General features: G+C 36.3%; 1 protein-coding gene across 1 annotated transcript in view; it reads left to right on the top strand.

The window, feature by feature from the left end:
- Positions 1–23,250, top strand: part of LOC133516150 (suppressor of lurcher protein 1) — a 392,999-nt gene that overhangs the window by 295,043 nt on the left and 74,706 nt on the right. Inside the window, exons 9-10 of the mRNA XM_061848928.1 lie at positions 2,340–2,462; positions 3,160–3,231. Of these exons, the coding sequence (XP_061704912.1) occupies positions 2,340–2,462; positions 3,160–3,231 (195 nt within the window). The remainder of the gene's footprint in view (positions 1–2,339; positions 2,463–3,159; positions 3,232–23,250) is intronic.

Here is a 23,250-nt window from a genome sequence, read left to right on the forward strand (position 1 = left end):
CTTTGGCCAGAGATATACGCGAAAGTAGACTGCACTCTCGCCTCCGTGTCTAGAATAATGGCTCGAGGGAGGCCTTAAGTGCCAATTACACCCACACTGTATCAGGCCTGATATCAGACTCGATTTCGGGGCCGAAAAGAATATTTTTCCGTTTCACCAAATATCAGCACATCGTTTACAATATTTGAAATGTAAAAAAAATGGTTCGTATGCAAAAATATCCAACATTGAACATTTTTCGCAATTAGAGACAAAGTATTGTTTACATTTCAAATATCGTTAACGATGTGCTGATATTCCGTAAAACAGAAAACAATTATCAGGTCCGAAAACGGGACTGTTTTCGGGCTCGTTATCGGGAAGTGTGGATGTAATTGGCGCCCCTTCTCTTTAGCGTGACGATGACGTGACAATTGAATAAATGTTATCATTGTTGCCACAGCTAAACAAGCCATGCTACTATTTTTATTTTATTAATATAAATATCATTATTATAAAGTTTGCTGTACTAGTTCATTACGACCTTCTGAGGGCGTTGGCGGAGCGCCTCGACTCTCCTCTCACTCGCTACTGGGTTGAAGTGGTGATTGGCAGGGCCAAGTAGACCAGATTGTTTGCCTTGCTTGCCCTTGTAATTGATATCATATTATTATATCGTGTAATATATTTAGTTTAAATTTTTTCTATCATTTTATATTTATTTTTTGTATTGTTCAACTAACATAGGTAGTTATTAAGATACTCTGTAACTAACAAGCTATGGATCAAATCAACTTGGTCTGAAATTAATTATTTTTTATTTATTAACTTTACTTAAGAATATTAAGTAGGAATAAGTGGGAGTTAAAAATATGAAAATGTGTTAGATAAATACATTATTTTTTAATTACATACTAAAAACTTTATAACCAAAGACGCTAGATTTTCACTAAATGTCAACATTTACAAGGACTATTCTTAAGTGAGTCAATAAACTAGCCTAACCTCCCTAACCAATAAAAATTACATTTATTTTAATATATATGGTGATAGCAGAGGTCTCCCTCGAACTATCTCGCACGGCACGATTTTTCGAGGCGAGAATGCAGTTTACTTTAATATGTGTCTGTGTACTGCCTCATCGCGTCTCGCGTCGTGCAAGGTCAATATGAAAAAAAAATATCGTTTTAAATTTGTTTTAAGCAAGAAATTAATGTAATTTGAAATGATTTACCGATGATATGAAATCTCATAAGTGTATTTGATTTTTCTGTAATAGTTTTTACACAATTAGGCATTTTTAAAAATTGGCAATGGCATTACTTGACGCGCTTCCACTGCGAAATTTGCCAAACGACTGAGCGCAGCGGTGTAACTAAATGCGATTTTGACACCCATGTATTGGCCCCATTCGTAGTGCTCGTAAGGCCAGTATTTACGAAGTATTATATAGGTCTATGAAGTTTCCATAATGAGAACAGATTATTTACTATAGTTATTTGTACAAGTATACATAACAATATCTAACTACTTAGGTATATATGTACACAGCTAGGGTACTAAATACATCGGCTATGTACATTGGTCTCCCCCCAATGATTAACCCTTCCAACCTTATTTTTGTGCAGCAGTGATCACTTTCTTACAAAAATAGGGCCAACTGATACTTTAAAGGACATTATCATTAGCTATTGGCTTACCCCACATGCGAAGCGATAACGTATATACATAGTTTGCACAAAGTACAGCGACGTATTGATTGTTTAGGAACTAGTATTACTTTGTCGTGGTAGCGAGCCGCGGCATGCCACTGAATGAGTAATGGACGTTCAATTATCCGCGACTTGCCTACCTTTGTTGTATAGCGCGGCATGAAGCCTAGAAACACTAAACTGATATGATATATCAATTTATAGTCGTTTTTGAGCTAATATATGAGATATATGAATCGATAAAATGAAAAAAAAAATATTTTTTTAAATAGTGTCCTGCTTTTATGGAAAGTTGAGCAACTTAGCACAATAACAGTAAAAAGAAATATCTATACCCGCAAAAAATTCTGGCGTACTTATCTGTTTCTAATTGCATAATGATATGTCAAGCAATTCCTCAACCTGTGATTTGGTTCGGTCATATTTCCTAACACCCCCGGTTGAGTTAATTTTTAAAAATCTCTAGGACTTAAGTTTTATACAAGCCAAAATTCATCAATTTCATATTCCAATGCGTCACACTCGCACAAACATACGAGTGCAGGTGTCCTCAATAATATTTAGTGTTTCTTTTCCCGAAAACTTAATGGTAAAAATCATTTAGCATAAATGGAAGGAATCGCATTTTTACTTACCACTTTGTCCTAGGTTACGAGGTGCTCTCAACGGGACCATCGCTGCTGCTGCAGTTCACTGCCAACTCGGCTACTCCGGGGCAGGGCTTCGCTGCCACCTTCCATTTTCAGCCGCCTCCTGACTCTACGGCAGCTGGTATAGTTAATTGCTACGATAATCAGTTCATCATATTATTTTAACTAATCTAAAACATTCATTTCATTCAATATATGAGATCGAAAACATCAGATGCAAAAACTTTAAAAGACATCTTATTATCTATATTTCTGGGTGAAAACATAGTTAATTTTGTTAAATTCTTATTCCATTTACATTCCAATTCGTTGGAAGCGTCTTGTAATAAATGCGACCGATCCGGTTAAATTTGCGAGCAGAGCCAGCAAGGTATGAATAGGAATTTTGGCTAAGGTCCAGACGGCCCCTTGTGCTTATTTCAGAAGCACTGGAAATAGCACCCTGGTTTTATTTACGAGTTCCACGAAATATTAATACCTATGCAATCTTAAATATACATGTACTAAAAATATCAAAATATAGTAAAAAGGGTAAAAAAAATAGTATGTACAATTACCTATCATGTAAAGTTTAAACAATGAAGCCTTAACTTTATCAAACTTTGTATTTCTTTTATAAATAAAAATGCATCGTACTGGCTTAAGAATGTTACGTGGTACGCCATCTGTTGAAAATAGTCTGCACTGAGTGAAATTCTGAAAAAGATGTTGACTCCGCTGAAGTCGGTTGAAACGTTGCTATCCGTTTTATTATTTTAAGTGTGCGACGTGAGATGGCGCTGTTATGTCATAACCGTTTATATTTATATTTGTTTCAGATTCAGATCGTTTGCTGAAATTAAGTTTCGGCAAAGTGTTCGAGTCCCTAGGGCCTGAAGTGAGCGCAACAAGTAAGTGATATTAATATTTTTATCTATTAATGGGTAAGTAACAACAATGCTTAACTATTGTAAGGTGCGTAAAAACCAGATATAATTATGGATACACAGATAATTAAGTAAACACGTATTTACCTATTTTGCTTTGGGTTAGGTTTAGGTATGATCAAGCCGCGAGCCGATTAGTGACGATATCGTACACAAAATATTTTAAACGAAATTTAAGTAGATATGTTCCTTTCCTAGGCTAGTTTAAGTTCCGATTAAGCCAAATGAAGAAACGCTTACCTACGCGAAGTATGCTCAGTAGAATTTGGGTTCGAAAATACCACCTGCTTAGAATTTTAACTTACATATGTATTGGAAGCCATACAGTTAGACTAAATTTTATATTCTACATGTCGAAGCTATGATATTAATGTCTGTTAAATAAAATTAGTTTCTTCTATAATTTTACTAATTAGTAAAATCAAAAAAGGAGCGTACAGGTTTTTAAAGGGTCGGCAACGCGCATGTAATATCTCTGGTGTTGCAGGCGTCCATAGGCTACGGTGTGTGATTACCATCAGGCGGGCCGTATGCTTGTTACCGACATGGTATTAAAAAAATGATGGATTTATGTATATTATGGCACAGTCTCCTTATACATGGTAGGCAAAAAATATCTACATTCCCATTGGCAGAGAGGTTTTGGGCTTATACTGAGCAACTTTTACTATGGGACCAACCCCGAAATCGCAAAAAAAAAACTGGCTGTTTCATACATTTTAGCTGGTCCATTTTCTATGGGAGGGTAAAAAATGAATTCGCGATTTCGCGGTTGGTCCCATAGTAAAAGTTGCTCAGTATAATCCCAAAACCTCCCTGGCAACGGGAATGCACATATTTTTTGGCCACCTTGTATAATACGTGCCTTGGTATTTTAAGGTAATTTTAACTACAAGACAAAATAAAATGTTTCTTTTTTTAACACAATTTGACATTCACTTGTAACAGTTGTAACTACTAGGTTTAAATAGGTTGTACATACTAAACTTCCCTCATACAACTTTTATGCAGCACAAAGTTCTGCGATGCTGCGATATTCCAATGCCATCCGGAGTGCGCCATTGTTACCGCCGAGCCAATTCAATAGAATGCAAACACTGCGTCTATTACACGGAGATCTAACCTCGGTGTTTGTTTAATGATCGATACCGTCAAATTATGTAGACATTCGGGAATTAACTTCAGGAACTAAGGAGTTCCTTAGTTAGACAATGATTGTTTTCTTGTCGACCAAGTGACGACTTTACCCATAATGTTTTTGCTAGTTTTCATGCAAACAAATACAATAACCATAACGATATGTTCCAAAATAAAGGAGATAAGAAATTCATGCGATTAAAATACGTTGCATTAACTGTGTCAAATATCACTGTGTTGATTCTCGTAGTACTAAGCACGAGGTCTTCGAAACCAACTCCAAGAATATTTTATAGTAGATGATTTTATTTTATTTCTAGGATTAATTTTAGTTTTAATTTTGTAATATTATATTTTAGTTTAGTTAGTCAATATCGATTGTTTAAGAGCTTTATTAGAATTAAAAAGTCGATATAAACTCGAGTAGAATTACCACATTTATGCATGTACATTTTAAAATATGAAGGAAGAAGTGCAATTAAGTAACTCGTGCTTTAAAAGCCTGAAAAGAAGTGTTATGAGAATGCTATTCACTTTACAGCGGTCAGTTTAATTTTAACTGAGCTTTAAAATTGAAATGCTTCTATTTTTAATATCCAACTGATCGTTTAACGGGGGCCCTATTTTTTGTGTTTTTGTGAAATACTATTTTACATAAAATTATACCTACTAGGTCTCTACATATAAATAGAGTTCATAATCGACGACCGGTTTGGCCTAGTGGGTAGTGACCCTGCCTACGAAGCTGATGGTCCCGGGTTCAAATCCTGGTAAGGGCATTTATTCGTGTGATGAGCATGGATATTTGTTCCTGAGTCATGGATGTTTTCTATGTATTTAAGTATTTATAAATATTTATATACTCGTATTATATATATCGTTGTCTAAGTACCCTCAACACAAGCCTTATTGAGCTTACTGTGGGACTTAGCCAATTTGTGTAATAATGTCCTATAATATTTAATTTATTTATTTATAATAAACTATAGTATATTGCTAAAAAATACAAGTAGTCTTGCATGTCAAATTAAGGCCCTGCATCGAAAAATAACGGGATCTTTGAAGCGTGGCAGTGGCTAGCCCCGGGAACAAACAGACGTGATTTTCGGATATATGTATCTTGACTATATGATAAGAGGTATGATACTAGTCGAAACAAAAAGGCTTAAAATTTTCTCGATAGAATATAAATCCAAAGTTACATCTACATTTTTAGTGTTTACCTCAGTGCAACTAGAAAACACATCTTCATCCAGCATAATCCACTTTAAAGTAAAGGTTTTCATCTCGTCTTAAACATCATTCAACTAAATATTAACTTATTATCTTATACAAACGGATTTATTCTCGTTTTTGATTTTATGAATTCAACAGAAAACGCCCATTTTACGCAGTTCGACTTCTCTTTTTGTCATGCGTCAAAGTCATATATGCGTCCTTTATGCCAGTAATGTTAGATGGCCGTGGTGCCTCAAAGAGGTAAGACCTATGTCAAATCGCGCAGCGCTTCAAATTACGTAAAATCGACATATCCAATAAACGTTGAGTCGTAGCTCTATTAACTAGTAACGGAATCCGAGGTCTACTACGAATGGAGCTATCTTTACAGGCCTATACGTTACGCATGTGTGCGTGTTTGCTTAGCTACGTCAAAGTCAAATACTCTTTGAACAATTACAACGGGTAAGGAAGTTTCGACAGCATCTGTAATGTATCGGTAGCTGTGTGGTCGTGTAGACACCAAAGAAAAAATGCGAGACATCTATAGACCAATCGAATCTAATCGTAACTTTTTGTTTTCTTTTTTTGTTACTATATAATATCTTTATTGCTTATTTTCTATTTTATTGTAAAAGTAAATCTTGTCTGTCTTATACAGAAATAAAGTTATTCTTTTAAATATGTGTATTAAAAACATATTTTAATGACACGAATTATTTTATTTTATTCATACCAATTTTTCTATAGCCTAGGTAATCTTTATGTAAAACAAATATACTTATTATATAAAAAAAAAACGAAAAAAATCAACATGTTTATTAGAAAAAAAAAACTCGTTTGCACGGGCCGGGGTTTGAACCAGCGACCTCTGATTTGTAATCCGCATGCCTTAAGAACAATTCACATAATTTATTTAACAGGATACTGTCAAAACGTCAATGACTAATATGACTTTTCAGCAAAGAGTAAAGTAACTATGCTTTTCAGTTTGATTTTACTTGACAAGGAGCAATAAGAAAAACGTACCGAATCGTCCCTTTCTTAAAATTGCCATTCAAAGAGAGAGATGGGCATTGTGATAAGAGAGGTATGGGCATTGTGAATTTCATCACGCTTTGTGTGGTAGGGCACAGCCAGTACAGAAAACCGCAGCCAAATAACACTAGACCCTACTCATAGTGTTGTGTTCCTGCCGGTGAGTAAGGTTGCCAGAGCTCAACGAGGGGGGGGGGGGGGGCGAGTTTAGGGTCGGCAACGCGCATGTAACTCCTCTAGGCGTACATAGGCTACGGAGACTGCTTACCATCAGGCGGACCGTATGCTTGTTTGCCACCGACGTAGTATTAAAAAAAAAAGAAAATTCAGCTCGTGTGTGGTGCTCAGCTATCTATAGTTTTTTTATATGGGTACGCTGACAGCTGTCGTTTCAATACGATTTTGCGAGATTTGGCGTTTTTAGGTTAATAATTATATAGAGATAACACCTGTCACCCTACCCATCGAGTTTGAAAAATACTATAAATGTTAACATATACAGGCTTACCATCAGGCGGGCCGTATGCTTGTTTGCCACCGACGTAGTATAAAAAAAAAAAGAAAATTCAGCTCGTGTATGGTGCTATCTATAGTTTTTTTATATGGGTACGCTGACAGCTGTCGTTTCAATACGATTTTGCGAGATTTGGCGTTTTTAGGTTAATAATTATATAGAGATAACACCTGTCACCCTACCCATCGAGTTTGAAAAATACTATAAATGTTAACATATACAGGATGGTTTTTGATAATGTATATCTTAGAACTTACACTGTTTTTAATTTTTTTTTTCAGATTTTAAAATTATACTTTTTTACCTTAATAATATATCTTAGTCTTGACAAAGACGATTAAAGTTTTATACTTAGCAAAATCGCTTACTAACAATGTCTTTCCTGTAAGTTTAGGCAACTGCTATAGCAGATACCACCATTTAACAGCAGTATCAGTTCATTACACTTGGTTCGGTGCTTCAACCTCTTGTCTAACTGTCTGATAATTAAAGTAGTTCCTAATAGACGGCGTTGTGCAATTTTGGATATCCCGATCAAACTTTTCATTTCAGAGGAACGCGATTCTGTGTTGATAATGTTAGTCAATACTTTATTTGTCCATGCTCTTGAAACCATTAGCCAACCAATTATGTAGCTTATGGCGGGCATTGAAGGGTCGTTCTTTGAAATCAGATTATTAAATATAATTTCAATATAAGCCCATCAATCGAATAGGCATACATTTTGGTCAATTTCTTACCTATCAGGGGAATAATAAAATCGATAAAAAGAATGTAAAAGCGACGAGGGAATGAAAAAAACCGACAAGGGAATGACAAGGAATGACATAATGACAATGAATTTCGGAACAATTACTTCCAAAATAATACACTGAATCATAGAACGCTCTTAGCAACTTAATGTTATTTTTAAGATCTATAGAACGAAGTACCAAACGTTGATTTTAGTTGAAACCCCAGTCCAAAGGCATTGAATGAGAACCAGGGGAAAAGAAATAAGTATGTCTTTGATCGACTGTTATGATTACGATAATTTTTACTTAATCCATGAAAGTAAATAATCATTTACTTGACATATGATTTTACATTGTACATGCCCATGAAGAATACATTTTATATCAAAACACACGGGAATGAAAATCACAGTGAACCAAAGCCACGGGAACAATATTATGAAATCGTTTATTTCAGGTGAAAGACCCATAATTACATCACAAACAAACGAAAATACAATACAAATTAACTTAAATTAAAAACAGTCAAAATAACAATCATAATCATACGTCAATTTTGTGTTACCTGTAAGAATAGCATATATTTTTAAGAAAATAAGTAAACTAAATATCAATATCCTTAGTAATTTACCTCTAGTTTTATGTCAACCTAATATCCTAAATCATTTATTAGAAACATATTAAGAAGTTCTAAATGTCACGGAACGTGTAGTGTGACTTCCTCGGATTTTATGATATTTTATTTTTCTTTGAAAGTGTTTTTGGAAGAATTTTATATCAAATGTTAACACTTACACCTATTCCACAATACGGTTTAAAAATTGTATGGATATATACGAGGGTCATGCCAAAAGAAATTAGATACTCAAAAGTTACCGACTTTATTCTTTATTACAGCTATCTATTTTTTCGAAGTAGTCACCGTGAACACGTATACACTTTTCCATCCGTCTAAACCACTTAGAAAATACCGATGACCACTCTTCTTTAGATACCTCAGAAATTTCATAATTATACGCAGCCAGGGCATCTTCTTTGTTCTCAAATCGCCTTCCTTTTAATTTTTCTTTAATTTTGGGAAATAAGTAAAAATCGCAAGGGGCTAGGTCGGGGGAATATGGCGGGTGGGGCAAGATAGTCACGTTTTTTGAGCTGAAATAGTCAAGTGTTCTAGCAGAAGTGTGAGGGGCAGCGTTGTCATGGTGCCAGAGCAGGTGCTGAGTTCCCGATTTCGGCCGCTTGTCACACCAAGCTGACAGTACTCTGGGGGCACAAACTGTCACATACCATTCAGAGTTGACTGTCCTTTGATCTTCTAGCACTATCGTAGCAATATGTCCCGTCTTGCAGAAAAATGAGGCAATCATTTGTTTTTGTGTACTTCGGGTTCGGCGACATTTTGTTGGCGTCGGCTCATCTTCAAAACACCATACTGTGGACTGCCGCTTTGTTTCGGGGTCGTAGTTATATAGCCATGTTTCGTCACCTGTAAGTATATCATATACATTTTTTTTCTCGCCAGCGTCGAATTTATCTATCATAAATTTGCACCAATCTACGCGGCGGTCTTTTTGCAAATCGGTGAGTTTGTGCGGCACCCATCTTGAACAACGCTTATGAAGGGCCAGATGATAATGAATTATAGTTTGCAATGCTGCTGATCCAATACCCAGCTCACGCTCGAGCTCTGCATATGTAATTCGTCGGTTCGCACGAACATTTTTTTCCACAGCCTGTACGTTTTCTTGAGTGACTGCGGTTGGCGGCCGTCCGGTCTTCGCCTCATCTTCAAAGGTCTCTCGTCCCCTTTTAAATTCAGCAAACCAATTAAAAACAGTTGCACGTGAACAAGCAGACTCGCCAAAAGTTGAAACTAAAAGTTCAAAACACTCTTGAGGTTTTAAACCTTTTTTAAAATCATAATAAATCATAACACGAAAATCACGTCGAGTGAGCTCCATTGTTGCGAAAATTTCCCTCCAAAATTACCCAGAAAAAAAATAATTAAAAAAGGAATCCTAACATTTTCCGAGTGTTCCATATTTGAATTTATTAGCAAATAACCTACCTTTACAATGGTGTATAACTGGCCAGTATCGATCAAATGACCATAGAGTATCTAACTTCTTTTGGCATGACCCTCGTAACGACTTTATAACAATTTTAATAACATACATCTTGTGATCAGTTTTCGTGTCACCGCCGCACGTGGTAACATAAACATGCAGTACTCGGTAGAAAGTTACCTTTACGTCTGGCAGCCTTTTTAACGCTTTTTTTTAGAACAGCAATACTGTGTTGGTGTCAGATTTGCAAATGGCTGAAGGGAGAAATGTTGTCGAAAATTATTTTTTTGCGTTAATTAAAAAAAAAAGGTCAACCTTAACGCGTCACCGCCATGTTTGAGTTTTTAAAAGTCAGTGCTCATTTCACGTTATTGTTTGTAACATAAGATATACCTAATACATTCGAGATTGAGCTAATTATTTAATATTTGCAAAAAGGTAATTTTTAGGTAATACCGAACATGTTTCAAATTGTCACGACAGTGGCCTCAAAATTCTCTCCCCGCCACGGACTATTGAATCCACGTTCGTGTCATATAGATACGTGGTCGTAACATTCTCAATTCGTTTGATTAATTTAGAGGCATATTCACTCTTTAGAAATGGATTTTATTAGCTACGTTCATTTGTTATTATTGCCCAACTGCCGAAGCAGAAAAATGGTTTCCGCGTGTATGTGGATGTATGATGTGTATCCGATTCTTTGTCACGCTCTACAGCGTTAGTTTGACGAATTTCAACGTATGAGCTGTCATTCGATGTGTCGTAGTCATGGGAGTAACTTAGGCTATATTTAAAATATTGTATAATTCAAAATAGTGGAGTTGGCCGCCAAAATGCCGAAACGTCACGGCTGAGGGACACTTTGTGACAACCGTGATTATGTACTCATTTTATTTACCTTTCCTGAGGGTATTAAGCTTGACCATATGCATCAAAAAATGCTTTTTATACGTAACAATATGTGAAAAATATTTTTCTGGACACAATTTAAGAATCACCCTGATTGTTTGAGTAATTGTTTAAAAGTTTCACTTTTTTGTAGTTTTCGTTGTTACCATATACTTACTTTTTTTTTATATGTAGGTGACAACTGTGATTCACTATCATCCGAAAAATTGGTCGTCGGAAAACGGCACCCTGTATTTCCTGCCTCAACAATATATTACTAAATAAAATATGATAACTAACAATGTAAGATACCGAATTTAAAAAGATAGGTAGTGTTATACCTACAATTATCTATACTATTGACATCTTCCAAAAATCAACAATAAAAATTGGCTATATTGTAGTCTCAGATTTATTACAATTTACAACAATATAATTTTTTATTTTCTAGTAGCAAGTAATAACGCCATCTTTTTTATTTTCTAAGAATTAAGTTTCTGGCCGACCGCGTATAATCGTAGTTAACTTTTGTAACGCTAGATGGAGCTTTCACCTTCACGTGCGCCGCGGACTCCGCGGAGCGCTTCCATGTGTGCGTGCTAGCGGGGAGTGAGGAAGCTATCGGGCGTGGCTTACGAACCGGTATTCACGGCTTTAGTAGGCCCTTAACGGCATAAAATTGTTTTCCTACCTTAGTGGTAAGTAAAACAACCTCTCTAAAAGTGACTTTATTTCCTACCAAAACTAGAAGATTGACCCCTGGAGTGCCAGGAGTTAAATTTGCCAGCCAAAAGACCACATTAAGAATTTAAATTTAAATTGAATTTTAATCGTTATTTCGGACGCTACCTATAGGTATCGAGTCTTTGGGACTCAAGGGGTTAAGAGGCAACAGGATTGGTCATTTCTCCATACAAACCTACTCGACTGTTTCCTCCGTGATTTTTGAAGCTAGAGCAATATTTTTTTTTCAACACAAATTATTATTATTAATATCTGTGTCGGACTGTTTTACTTTTTTTGATAATTTTGTTTCTTATGGCGCTAGTGCATTTCAAATACTCGCAAAACGGCCAATTTACTAGGCCGCAAAGAGAAGCATAGTATTCAAAACTGACATTAATTAGCCTAAAAAGCAAAACAGTCCGACACAGATAATTTCAATATCATTTAGATCTCAAAATTTCGTTACATTTGGTTAAGTTTTGGAGGAGGAAACAGTCGAGTACGAAACATCGTTTTTTGAGATTTTCACGCAGGATTTTTCGCCTAATCTGGGGCGTTGCCCTTATCGCACAAGTTTTAGGAGCCGCTTCCATTAGTAAGACGTATATATTCGCCTAAAATATTTAAATCTCACCTCCCGTATCCTCTTAAAACTACAAACGGCAGGTAATGAGAAAGCTGCCAATTCTAGAATTAATATAACTAGAGTCTGGCTACTGAAATATTACACAAATTTATGGCGGGAAATTCGAAAAATCTTGGGCTGGTCACACTTTGTGTAGTAGGAATTATAGTTTTGATACTAGAAAATATTTTTTATTTTCTGTGCACACAAATGGTACTTAAGGAAATAAGTTAAATATACGTTGACGTGCTCTCAAAGTCAGCTCACATAATTTCTACCACTATGTAAAGTACAAAGACATATATAGACATGTTTCGCCAATATATTTTTATATCAAATCACTTCACAGATTTCTTCTAAATCTTGGTTTTCAGTAACTCTTTACGTTCCAATGTTATGATTTTATTGATATTTTCCAGAACTTCTAGTTTATCCGTTTCTTTACACACTTAGGACTATACTACTACGACTGTTATTAATAAATTCACGTCCTTAATCAAAGTTAGAAGCAAATGTTAGAACTAGTACTTAAAGTATCAAAATATTAATAGAGCACCAACCTACTAAATTGTTTACGTCTTGTAAACATAGCAGTTTTTCGTTATAAACACTTCGCGTCGACTTCGCACATTGTCGTGATTATTTTCTTTTATTAAATAATACTTTGCGGACCTCACTCGGTATAGTCATTATTATCATCATCATCATCATCATCATTTAAGAGCATGGCTCTTGTCGGTGGAGTAGACGCCAGTTTTCGCGGTCCTCGGCCAAGTTCTTTAGGTCCCTGTAAGACACGACATTTACTTTTCCTTTTAGTTGCTGCGTGTAACTTGCTCGTGGTTTTCCTCTTCCTCTTCTACCTTCGATCTTGCCTTCCAAAATAGTTTTAAAGAAAGTGTCGTGTCTTATCAAGTGACCTATCATTTTTCCTCGTCTATTCTCTATGGTCCTCAGTAGGTTTCTCCTCTCTCCAACAATTCGCAGCACTTCCTCGTTCGTTTTTTTCTCAGTCCAACTTATTCTCTCCATTCTTCTCCACAACCACATCTCAAAAGCCTCCAAGCGTTTCCTATCCTTCTGCCTCATTGTCCACGTCTCACACCCATACAAAGCGATGCTCCAGATGTATATCTTAATTAGGCGTTTTTTTATATTCTTAGATATCTTAGCCTTTAGCAAATGTTTTTTGGCGTTGAACGCTGTTTTCGCCATTGCTATCCTTGATATTATTTCATCTGTACATCTGGAGTCTTGTGTAATTAAGCTGCCTAAATATCTAAATTTGTTTACTTGTTCTATATGTGTCCCTCTGATGACAATTTGTTCCTTAACCGGGCGAAATTTTGAAGCAATTAGTGTTTTAGTTTTATTAATGTTAATATTAATATTATTAATATTATTCAAAATAAACCCCTTAAAAACCGCGAACAATTTGAATGAATGACATAAATTGACAACAGGCTTTTAGCTTTTTTTTGTTTTAAATCATAGACAATTGGTGATACCACACGGAAGTATGTGTCAACAATATTTGGCTAGCCAGACTCTATATTAATTCTTGAATGAATTCATTTCATTAATGTCGTGTATTTGCAAAATCTTCCACGCAATTATCAATCATAGAATCGAGTGGCTTCTAGAGCGTAATAAAGAGTTCTCCGAAAATACTTTGGGGTTTAGGAAATGTAAATCATGCTTAGATAATTTGAGCATCCTGGTTACTAGGATTCAAATTGGCTTCACAAGAGGATTATCAACTTTGGGCTGCTTCCTAGATATTGACAGTGCTTACAATAATATCGATAATACAGTGCTAATTTCTACTCTGGACTCATTAAAAGTAGGACGTAGAGTATGCAACTACCTTTGGAATTTTTTGAAGCATAGAAACCTCAAAATTCACTTAGATGATTTAGTTATAGAAAGATCGACAGGTCGCGGTTTAGCCCAGGGGGACCCGCTATCCCCGTTACTATTTAACATAGCCACTATGAAGGTCTGTAAAATTCTTGAGAAGGAGATATTCATTTCACAATATGCTGATGATTACGTTCTATATTGCCATTGTAAAAGCTCTGCTGAGGGAGAAATAAGAATACAACAGGCTTTAGATAATATACAGACTTTATTTTTAGACATTGGTCTAGAGATTTCTCAGAGTAAAAGTAAAGTTTGTCTGTTTAAAAGGGGGTTTAAAAAAGATAACATTTCTATTAAAATTAACAACCAGGCATTAGAAGTTGTGGATAGGATACCGTTAAATATTTGGGCCTTTGGCTTGACCGAGGCTTGCGATGGGGGAAACACATAAATGAAATTAAAGTTAAAGTCATTAAATTTATAAATATATTTAAAGTGCTGGCGGGATCTGGATGGGGAGTGCACCAAGTTCATTTAAGGCGACTGTACATTGCAATGATAAGAAGTAGGCTTGATTATGCAAGTTTTTTATTTGGAAATAGCGCTGCAAATAATTTAGCTAGGTTAGACACACTTCAAAACACTTGCTTACGAGTAATAGGAGGGTTTATAAAAAGTACGCCTATACATGTGATGGAATCAGAATTGACCTTACCTCCACTAGCAATTCGGAGACAGTATCTTGCAGGTAAAATGCTATTAAAATCTAAATCTCTTAGTACAAATATCCTACCTGGACTTCTGACGGATTTGAAAAATTCTTTTGATAACCTCTACTGGCGTAACAAAACCAAACCGTTACTTGGACTTATATTTAATGAGTTTAATGATACCCCGGTATACTGTAGTAACCAATTAGAAATGTTTTCACTCGATACCTGGGTTACAAATATAGATTTGAGTAATTGTCTAGTATCAAATGTTGATAACATTAACAAAGCTAAAAGTAAGTACGACGGTTCGCAGTTACGAAGTATATGCGATTCAATGCTTACAAACTCTTATAATGACTATTATAAGATATTTACTGATGGATCTAAAACAGATTTTGGTAGTGGGGCAGCATTCCTAGATTGGCAAACCGGAGGGGTAATTAAATTACACATTGTGAACGATATCTCGATTATGGCCATTGAAATGATCGCAATAGAAGAATCTCTTTCATATATTGACAGCATAAATAGTCACAATAAATTTGTTTTAATTTTAACGGATTCAAAATGCGCTCTTCAACATTTGAACCGCTGTACTCACGTCTTTAGGGGCATTCCATTGGCGTACTCAATAATTCGTTTAGTACTTAAACTGAACGCAGCCAAAAAGAAAGTTATTTTACAATGGATTCCCTCTCACTGCGGTGTTGTGGGGAACGAGGTGGTGGATCGGTTGGCTAGGGAAGCATCCGAAATGAGTGAAAAGTGCCATAATGTTCCTTGGTTTACTGATATTCTATACAAAGTCAAGAATATGTGCTTTAACAGGTGGTCTGAATATTTCGATGAAAGATCTCGCACAAAGGGCATATGGTACAAAACGATTCAACCCTCACTTCCTCGAGCCCCATGGTTTTCTTTTTGTAAGTTGAACAGGCAGGATCTAATTGTTGCCTTTAGATTGCGATCTGGCCACATTCCTTTGAATAATATTGCGTTTTTGATGCGTAAAGTTGACTCGCCCAATTGTAATGTATGCGGAGTAATTGAAGACGTGTTTCATATAACAATGGAATGTCGCCGAGGTGTCGCACAGCGTCGCTTGCTTAATGTCTGTTCCTATGACCTCGGCCGAGTCAATAGCATCCTAGCATCCCCTGCTTCGGAAGAGCACGTAGAAATAGTGAAAATTAGACTGGTGTAGTTTTGTTAGAGAGCCACTATGAGGGTGGCATTTATTTAAAAACCCTCAATAAATAAATAAAGATTAAAAAAAATAATAATCTTGAATTGGCAGCTTGTATCGTGTCGTATCTTAGTAAAATTTGCACACTAGATATCTCGTAGATATATAGGTCACGATTTTACATATATTCTGTCTTCTAAATTACTTAAATAGGTTACACAACATTACATAACTCATGTTCACTGACCTCAGTTACCATAAAAACGCGAAAATACTGAAATAGTACATTTCGATGCTAGTGCGGAAAGTATGACATTTCCGTACGCGTATCTAACGTCGTTTTTTAATACAGTTACGAAAAAATAAGAAAAACAACAAGTATCATTATTTACGATTATTTGTGTATAGTATATTTAAATTTTAAGAAAACAACTTAAACTTAAAACATTTTTGCAGTAAGAAAAAACGCTTCTGCTTTGACAGGCGTTTCGGCAGCTATTCCGTTCCATTCAGACCACTTATTAAGAACGGTTTTTCAATATTAAAAAATAAACGTATTATAATGATGAAGAGGTAAGTAATAAAATACGAAATATGCTTATATTTATTATTTTTTACATTAACAGTAGATTTTTATGTTGATTACGACTTTTAAAGGAAACTAACATTAACACTCATCAATAAGTAGTCATGAATTGGAACAAGTGGAAAAGTAAAAAGCACTAGTTCGCGATATCCAACTTAAACAGCTACAGCACGCTAAACAGCTACGTTAAGTAGCACTTTTTGAGCAACTGTATTTAAAAAATAAATAAATCAAACTCGTACGACCTTTTACTTCACACCGAGCTGTGTTAAATGCATCTTGCTACGGCAGCGGCGGGCAAATAAAACATCCCGCTACGTATAAATAAGTAAACTAGTTGCAGTAGTAGCATAGTTTACGTACTGTGCTACTAGAGACAGTAGCCTATCTTTGCAGGCTGCAGGATCATTTTATAATTAGCGTTCAATGTTTAAATCTCAGATGAGTCCAATCCAATGCAATGACTGCTCACCCCTGCAAAAAACTAATTCAGGTTAGCTGAGCCATTGTAGCATAAATCAACACTTGTTTTTTCGCGCGGCTTATTCATTTAAGGCTAAACTATAACGTGTTTGTAATTGCGTCATGAAATACGCCTTCAGCTCCCTGCAAACCATATCCCATCTAAAACATAAATGTGAAATTAGCGCCAAGTTCAATATTAAGAATATGCGTCGTTGTTGATTTCGCCGGCAAAAGAATTGAGATCTAACTATGTACATATATGGGTACCAAGTTCTAGTTCACTTGGTATGCAATTAAAGTTTTGACTAATGATGATGTATGTTAAGAGGAAAAGGGGTGGGCGCTTCTCCATACAAACGTAGTCCCCATTTTCGTCTCTGGATATGGACATTATGGAAAATATTTTTACATTATTTGACATTCTTTGAATTTTTGATTATTGCAAAAATTAGGAGCGAAAAACAGATTTCATACAAATTACAAAAATCTCTTAACTCTTTTAATAAATAAAAATTCGAAAAAATCTAACAGGGGCATAGCTGTGCGATATACAACAAATTGTGTCTAAATATTTTCAATAATGTTAATATCCTGAAAGGAAAATGCGGAGTACGTTTATATGAAAAGACGTTTTCGCGCAGGTCTTCCACTTTCGTCGTAATTATGCCTGTCTTTTAAACAACCACATATTTGCGGCGTTTGCGGTATAGACCATGGTTAGGCCGGCGCCCCACTGCAGCGCACGCTATGTACACGACCCACGTTCCTATACAAAATTTCGTGGGCTTGCCCACGGTTTGTATTAAAACGTGGGCCGTGGATGTAGCGTGCGCAGCAGTGGGGCGCCGGCCTTAGAAGGCCCTACGCATTCGTTAAGAGTAGGTGCGCAACTTAAGCCACCTAAACTACTTAGAGAGATGGAACCGTACTTCATTAAGCATGTGGATTGATAAGCGGGTGGATGGATGGTCTGGCCTTTATTTCTGTTTGAAGTTAAACTACTCTATGTAAATATATTATCTGGTTGTAGCAGGCGCGGTGCATATAGACCAAGGTTTTCTGGACGTGTTGTAAAGCTCCCACAGCAACTGAGTTTATCGCTTACGTTGCTGCTCCTAGGGTCCACCGCATAAACCACACCACATATTCGTACATATAATACTCTCACACAGGACCGATTTCAAATTGCTTTTCGGAAACAATGCTTTTGAGACTCCTGTTGAACTTTAATTTGCTTTTTACGGTGTCCCTTTCTAATCGTTACCTATTTAGTGTAAATTTTAATTTGATGTAATCATTATTGTAAAAACCAGTGTGTAAACGCCATACGATAAATAAATAGTGTCATTTGAGCGTCGGCGTCTAGTCAGTGCTATGGAAAATGGCGTCACTACGCAGTTGTGCCAACGTTGCGTCGAGCAGCAGCTATAGAGTTGACTAGACGCCGACGCTTGGGAGACGTGTAGGGTGGCTCTAGATTTGATTAAAATTTACAATTAAATCAGACCTACATAAGTGTATTTTATTACATGCTTTTATTTAGTTTCACCTGTCCCGTTGTCTGTGGGTCTGTAATCAAATCTTGCAAGTTAAATTTGATCCTCTTCCCGGTTTCCGATTGAGGTGGAAATTTGCATACATATGTAAGTCGGGTGACAATGCAATATTATGGTACCATCGAGCTGATCTGATGATGGACATAGGAACTCTGTGATAAAACAAAGCAACCTAATTGTGTTTGGGGTTTTTAGAATTGGCTCGATGAGTATTAGTTGTCTGTGGAAAGAATAGTACAGTCAGCGATAAAAGCTTGTACCAAAAATGATTTTTTTGCCAAAAACTTTTATTTGTATCTAAATATTCAAATATTTGAAATAATCTTTACAAAACTCATTACGATTTCATATTAATTGCTGTCGAAAATTCTTACACCACACTTGGTCACACGGGGAGCCCTCTTAGGTTTTGGTCACTTAATATCCTCTACGATATATTTATTATATTTTAATGAAATTTGGAACGTAAGTGTATTATGTAAGCCGCTACTTAGTTTAGAAAAAAAAATGTATACAAATTTATTTTTAAGGGGCGCACTCCATAGCTGTACGTCTCTTAACGAAAAGTGATTTTTAGGGTTCCTTAGTCAACTAGGAACCCTTATAGTTTCGCCATGTCCGTCTGTCTGTCTGTCTGTCTGTCTGTCTGTCTGTCTGTCCGAGGCTTTGCTCCGTGGTCGTTAGTGCTAGAAAGCTGAAATTTGGCATGGATATATAAATCAATAAAGCCGACAAAGTCGTACAATAAAATCTAAAAATTTTTTTTTTTTTAGGGTACCTCCCCTATACGTAAATTGGGGGTGATTTTTTTTGCTTCAACCCTACAGTGTGGGGTATCGTTGGAAAGGTCTTTCAAAATTAATAGGGGTCTTCAACAAACATTTTTTGATAAAGTGAATATATTCTAAAAATTCTATATGAAAAAAAAATGTTGCCCCCCCCCTCTAACTTTTGAACCATAGGTCCAAACAATACGAAAAAAATCGTGGAAGTAGAGCTTAAGAAATACATTAAATGAAAACTATAGCGGACATGATCAGTTTAGCTGTTTTTGAGTTATCGCAAAAAGTTTCCCCTTCATAGTAAAAAGACTTATTTTAATTAGGTACTGATTATGTAAATTTGCCTATTTGTTGAAAGGTATCGTTTCATCCCTTGGTTAGCAATTTACTATACTTTAAGCTCTAGTTTAGCTTATTGTGACGGAAGAGTAACTACGGAACCCTACACTGAGCGTGGCCCGACATGCTCTTGGCCGGTTTTATTTTAAATAAAATAAACATGTGGTTAATTATTGGTGGTTTTTTAAAATAACATTAAGATTGCTAAAAACGTTTTTTATTAAGTAAATACTTTTGGAAATAATCGGTTAGAAAGGCAAAAATATTGAACCGAGCTAACAATAATTTTGAATTAAAAATCTAAATATTAAATACGAAAATTCTTTTGAACATGATCGGTTAATCCATTAGAGCTATTAAAAAAACTTATCTTCTAAATTAAACGACGTAAGTGCCGCGAACATAATACGCTCTTTTGCTTGTACGGCTTATTGTATTTTAATGTCCATTACGCATGGTCCGACACGCACTTCGCCGGTTTTTTACAAAGTTCCTGTGGTCAACTTCCATGTCCATCATCAGACAAGGGTGCGTAGCTAACGTGCCCATCGTTAACGCTCCGTAGCGAATGAAACGCAACTATCACTGTCGCACTAATATGAAAGAGTGATAGATAGAGATGACTACGCTACGCTACGGAGTGTTAACGATTGACACGTTGACTAAGCACCCAGTTCAGTAATTGACATTCGATTGTCAGCGAATGTCAGACCGTCTAACGAACATTAGCAGTGGCAGCGTGGTTCCATTTTTATCGCTTGTCACTATTCCCGTCACTTGCGCACTTTCATATTTGTTAGAATGTGACAGGCATGGTGACAAATGATAAAGATAAGATCCGACCATCTTAGCCCTACAGCGGTGGCAGCATAATGGTTCCATTTTTATCGCTTGTCACTATTCCCGTCGCTTTCGCACTTACGTAGGTACTTGTTAGAACATGACAGGCATGGTGACAAATGATAAAGAGCCGACCATCTTAGCCCTACAGCGGTAGCAGCATGGTTCCATTCTTATCACTTGTCACTATGCCCATCACTTTCCCGCTTACATACTTGTTAGAACGTGACATGCATGATGACAAATGATAAAGAGCCGACCATCTTAGCCCTGCAGGACCGTACGGCTACCACCCCAGTTAGACACTGACATATATATTCGCTAGAGTGTGGGTAACTTACTTTCTATGCATCTCGCTCGCATATTAGAGTAAGTTTCGCAGACTTTAGCGAATATGTCAGTTTGACACTGCTAAGGTAGCCATGATAAGGCTAACCATAACAAACTAACATTGAAACTTAGCTTGCAGAACAACAAAATAGGAATTATAAACATAAAATCTCTTAAAGACAATATGGATAAGTGTGGCTAGCCGTCAAAAATGGACCTGTTTACACATTCATTAGTGTTTAATGCTAGTTCATACATTTACCACTAAGCCCAAGCAGCATGTAGCGAATATATGAACTCGCAATAAACACTAAGCATGCCGCAATGTGAAGGCCAGCCACACTTATCCCTATGCCACATAGATTGACCGTACAGCTATATTATGATGATATGCGGCCACTGTAGTCTACGAATGCTTGCGATTTAAGAGCTGTCACATACTAAAATGATTACATTTAGACGAAGCGTACTTTTTTCTTTATTTTCATCTTAAACGGCTTTGTGAAACGGAGAAATGCCTGTCACAGAATGCTCCTGTCACAATCTTCCTTGCAAAATGCAAATGCCTCACAATTTATGCTACCCCTGCTGGCTGTTTTCGAGGAAATTGCATAGTTCTCTTTTTGAAGTTATAAAAAGTTTGTGTATGGTATAAGAAAAATACATGATCGTTAGTGCAGTACAGCTTATTGTATGTTTAATATACGTCGTAGGGTAGGCGAGAAGGGACGCCATGGAGATCAAATATTCGATACATACAATTAAGCTTCACCGATCTGGGTAAAACAAAGTGTTATATGTTAAGATTACATGTGAAACAAAACTTAAAATATATAAAAAAAAATACGGTTATGTTGTCATTGTTTGCAGTTTCGCTGTTTTGGATATTTTTATTAAAGAAATATGATTCAGTAGTGACCGATCCGGGATAGTTGATGTCATCGTGGTCGAGTCAGGAGCTAATTTCTCTGTATAGATCGTGTCATTCACGACGACGCGTGCCTTGACTCAAATTGTCATGTTAGTAATGGTTAGATTTGACGAATCTGCGCGTCAACGTGATCCGTGGATGACACGAACTATAAGCGCCTAAGTTTCCTATTGCCAATACGAGTATTGATAATGCATAAAAGGTATTTCCGTTTTCAGCTCCGTACGAATATAGGTCGTATCAAAATGATATCAAATTGACATCAATTTGGAAGTAAATAAATTATTGAATCAGAATAAGAAACACTTTAAAATTACCACTTTGATAAAACAAACCCAATCAGGTACTACGTATCAAAAATTCATTCTGAACAATCAAATAAACAGAAACGCGGAAACTGCGCGCAAAGTAATAAAATATGGAAAAGGTCAGCGCATGAAAGCTCGCAGCTTTTAACTACCAAAAACTAACCGCGTAGCAATCAAAACCGCAGGGGGTGGCGGCGACTCACGGTCAGACGCAATCGTGTTTTCCACTGGCAAGTCAAGCGAAATGGAATAGCGGGATAATGGCAAGTGTTACATTTCATAAAGAATCATAAATAAGTTTTGATTTTGTCTTGCAGGCTTGCTGCCTCTGTTACGATTAAGATCATCATATGAAATTTGAAATCCACCTGTTATTGCCTCGCCCATGAAAAAGCGCCCATGAGCTTATAAATCAGGTTGTTGATGCGTTTTTGTTGATATATAAGAGCGTACGAGTATAGCTTTGGAAATAGTTTCATAAACAGCAGGGCTGTGCGCATACACTCCGTAAGTAATTGGATCAAGTAACATGCACCGGTTCATCTCCTTACCTCATCATACTCTCCAAGAAACATTGCCAATTACGTCATCTCTGTATGGGGTCTCATAATGGGGTATTTTTTTTTATTTACCTTCATAAAAAAGTGTTAATAAAATGATTCCGATAATTATTTTAAACGAATCTGTAATTGAATTCTTCTGTACACGTCTGATTGTTGCATGGTTGCTGTACTGTTAGCTTAGGCACCTAATAACTACTCGTTGGACCTAGCATCCAGCCAGTTCAGCGCAGTACTTTTCAAATAAAACAAACTTTACAGTACATATGGTGCTACTTTATAGCACTAGTGCGACAATTAGCATATTACGTTATTGTGTCGAACATTTAAAGGGCCATATGTACTGTAAAACGTTGTACGATACATGTGCGAATAGGCAATTCGCAACTCGTGTCGATTTAAAACACTCCCTTCGGTCGTGTTTTAGTTTATCGCCACTCGTTTCGATTTTCCTATTTTTCGCACTTGTATCGTAATGTACTATTATGAAGATACCTTAAGCGTAATATTAGCGCTTAGGACTCAGTAGTGTATGTACATAGCGTTGTGATAGGGCTGTAATGTACATATAATAT

Source organism: Cydia pomonella, chromosome 3, assembly GCF_033807575.1.
Source record: "Cydia pomonella isolate Wapato2018A chromosome 3, ilCydPomo1, whole genome shotgun sequence".
Lineage (NCBI taxonomy): Eukaryota > Metazoa > Arthropoda > Insecta > Lepidoptera > Tortricidae > Cydia > Cydia pomonella.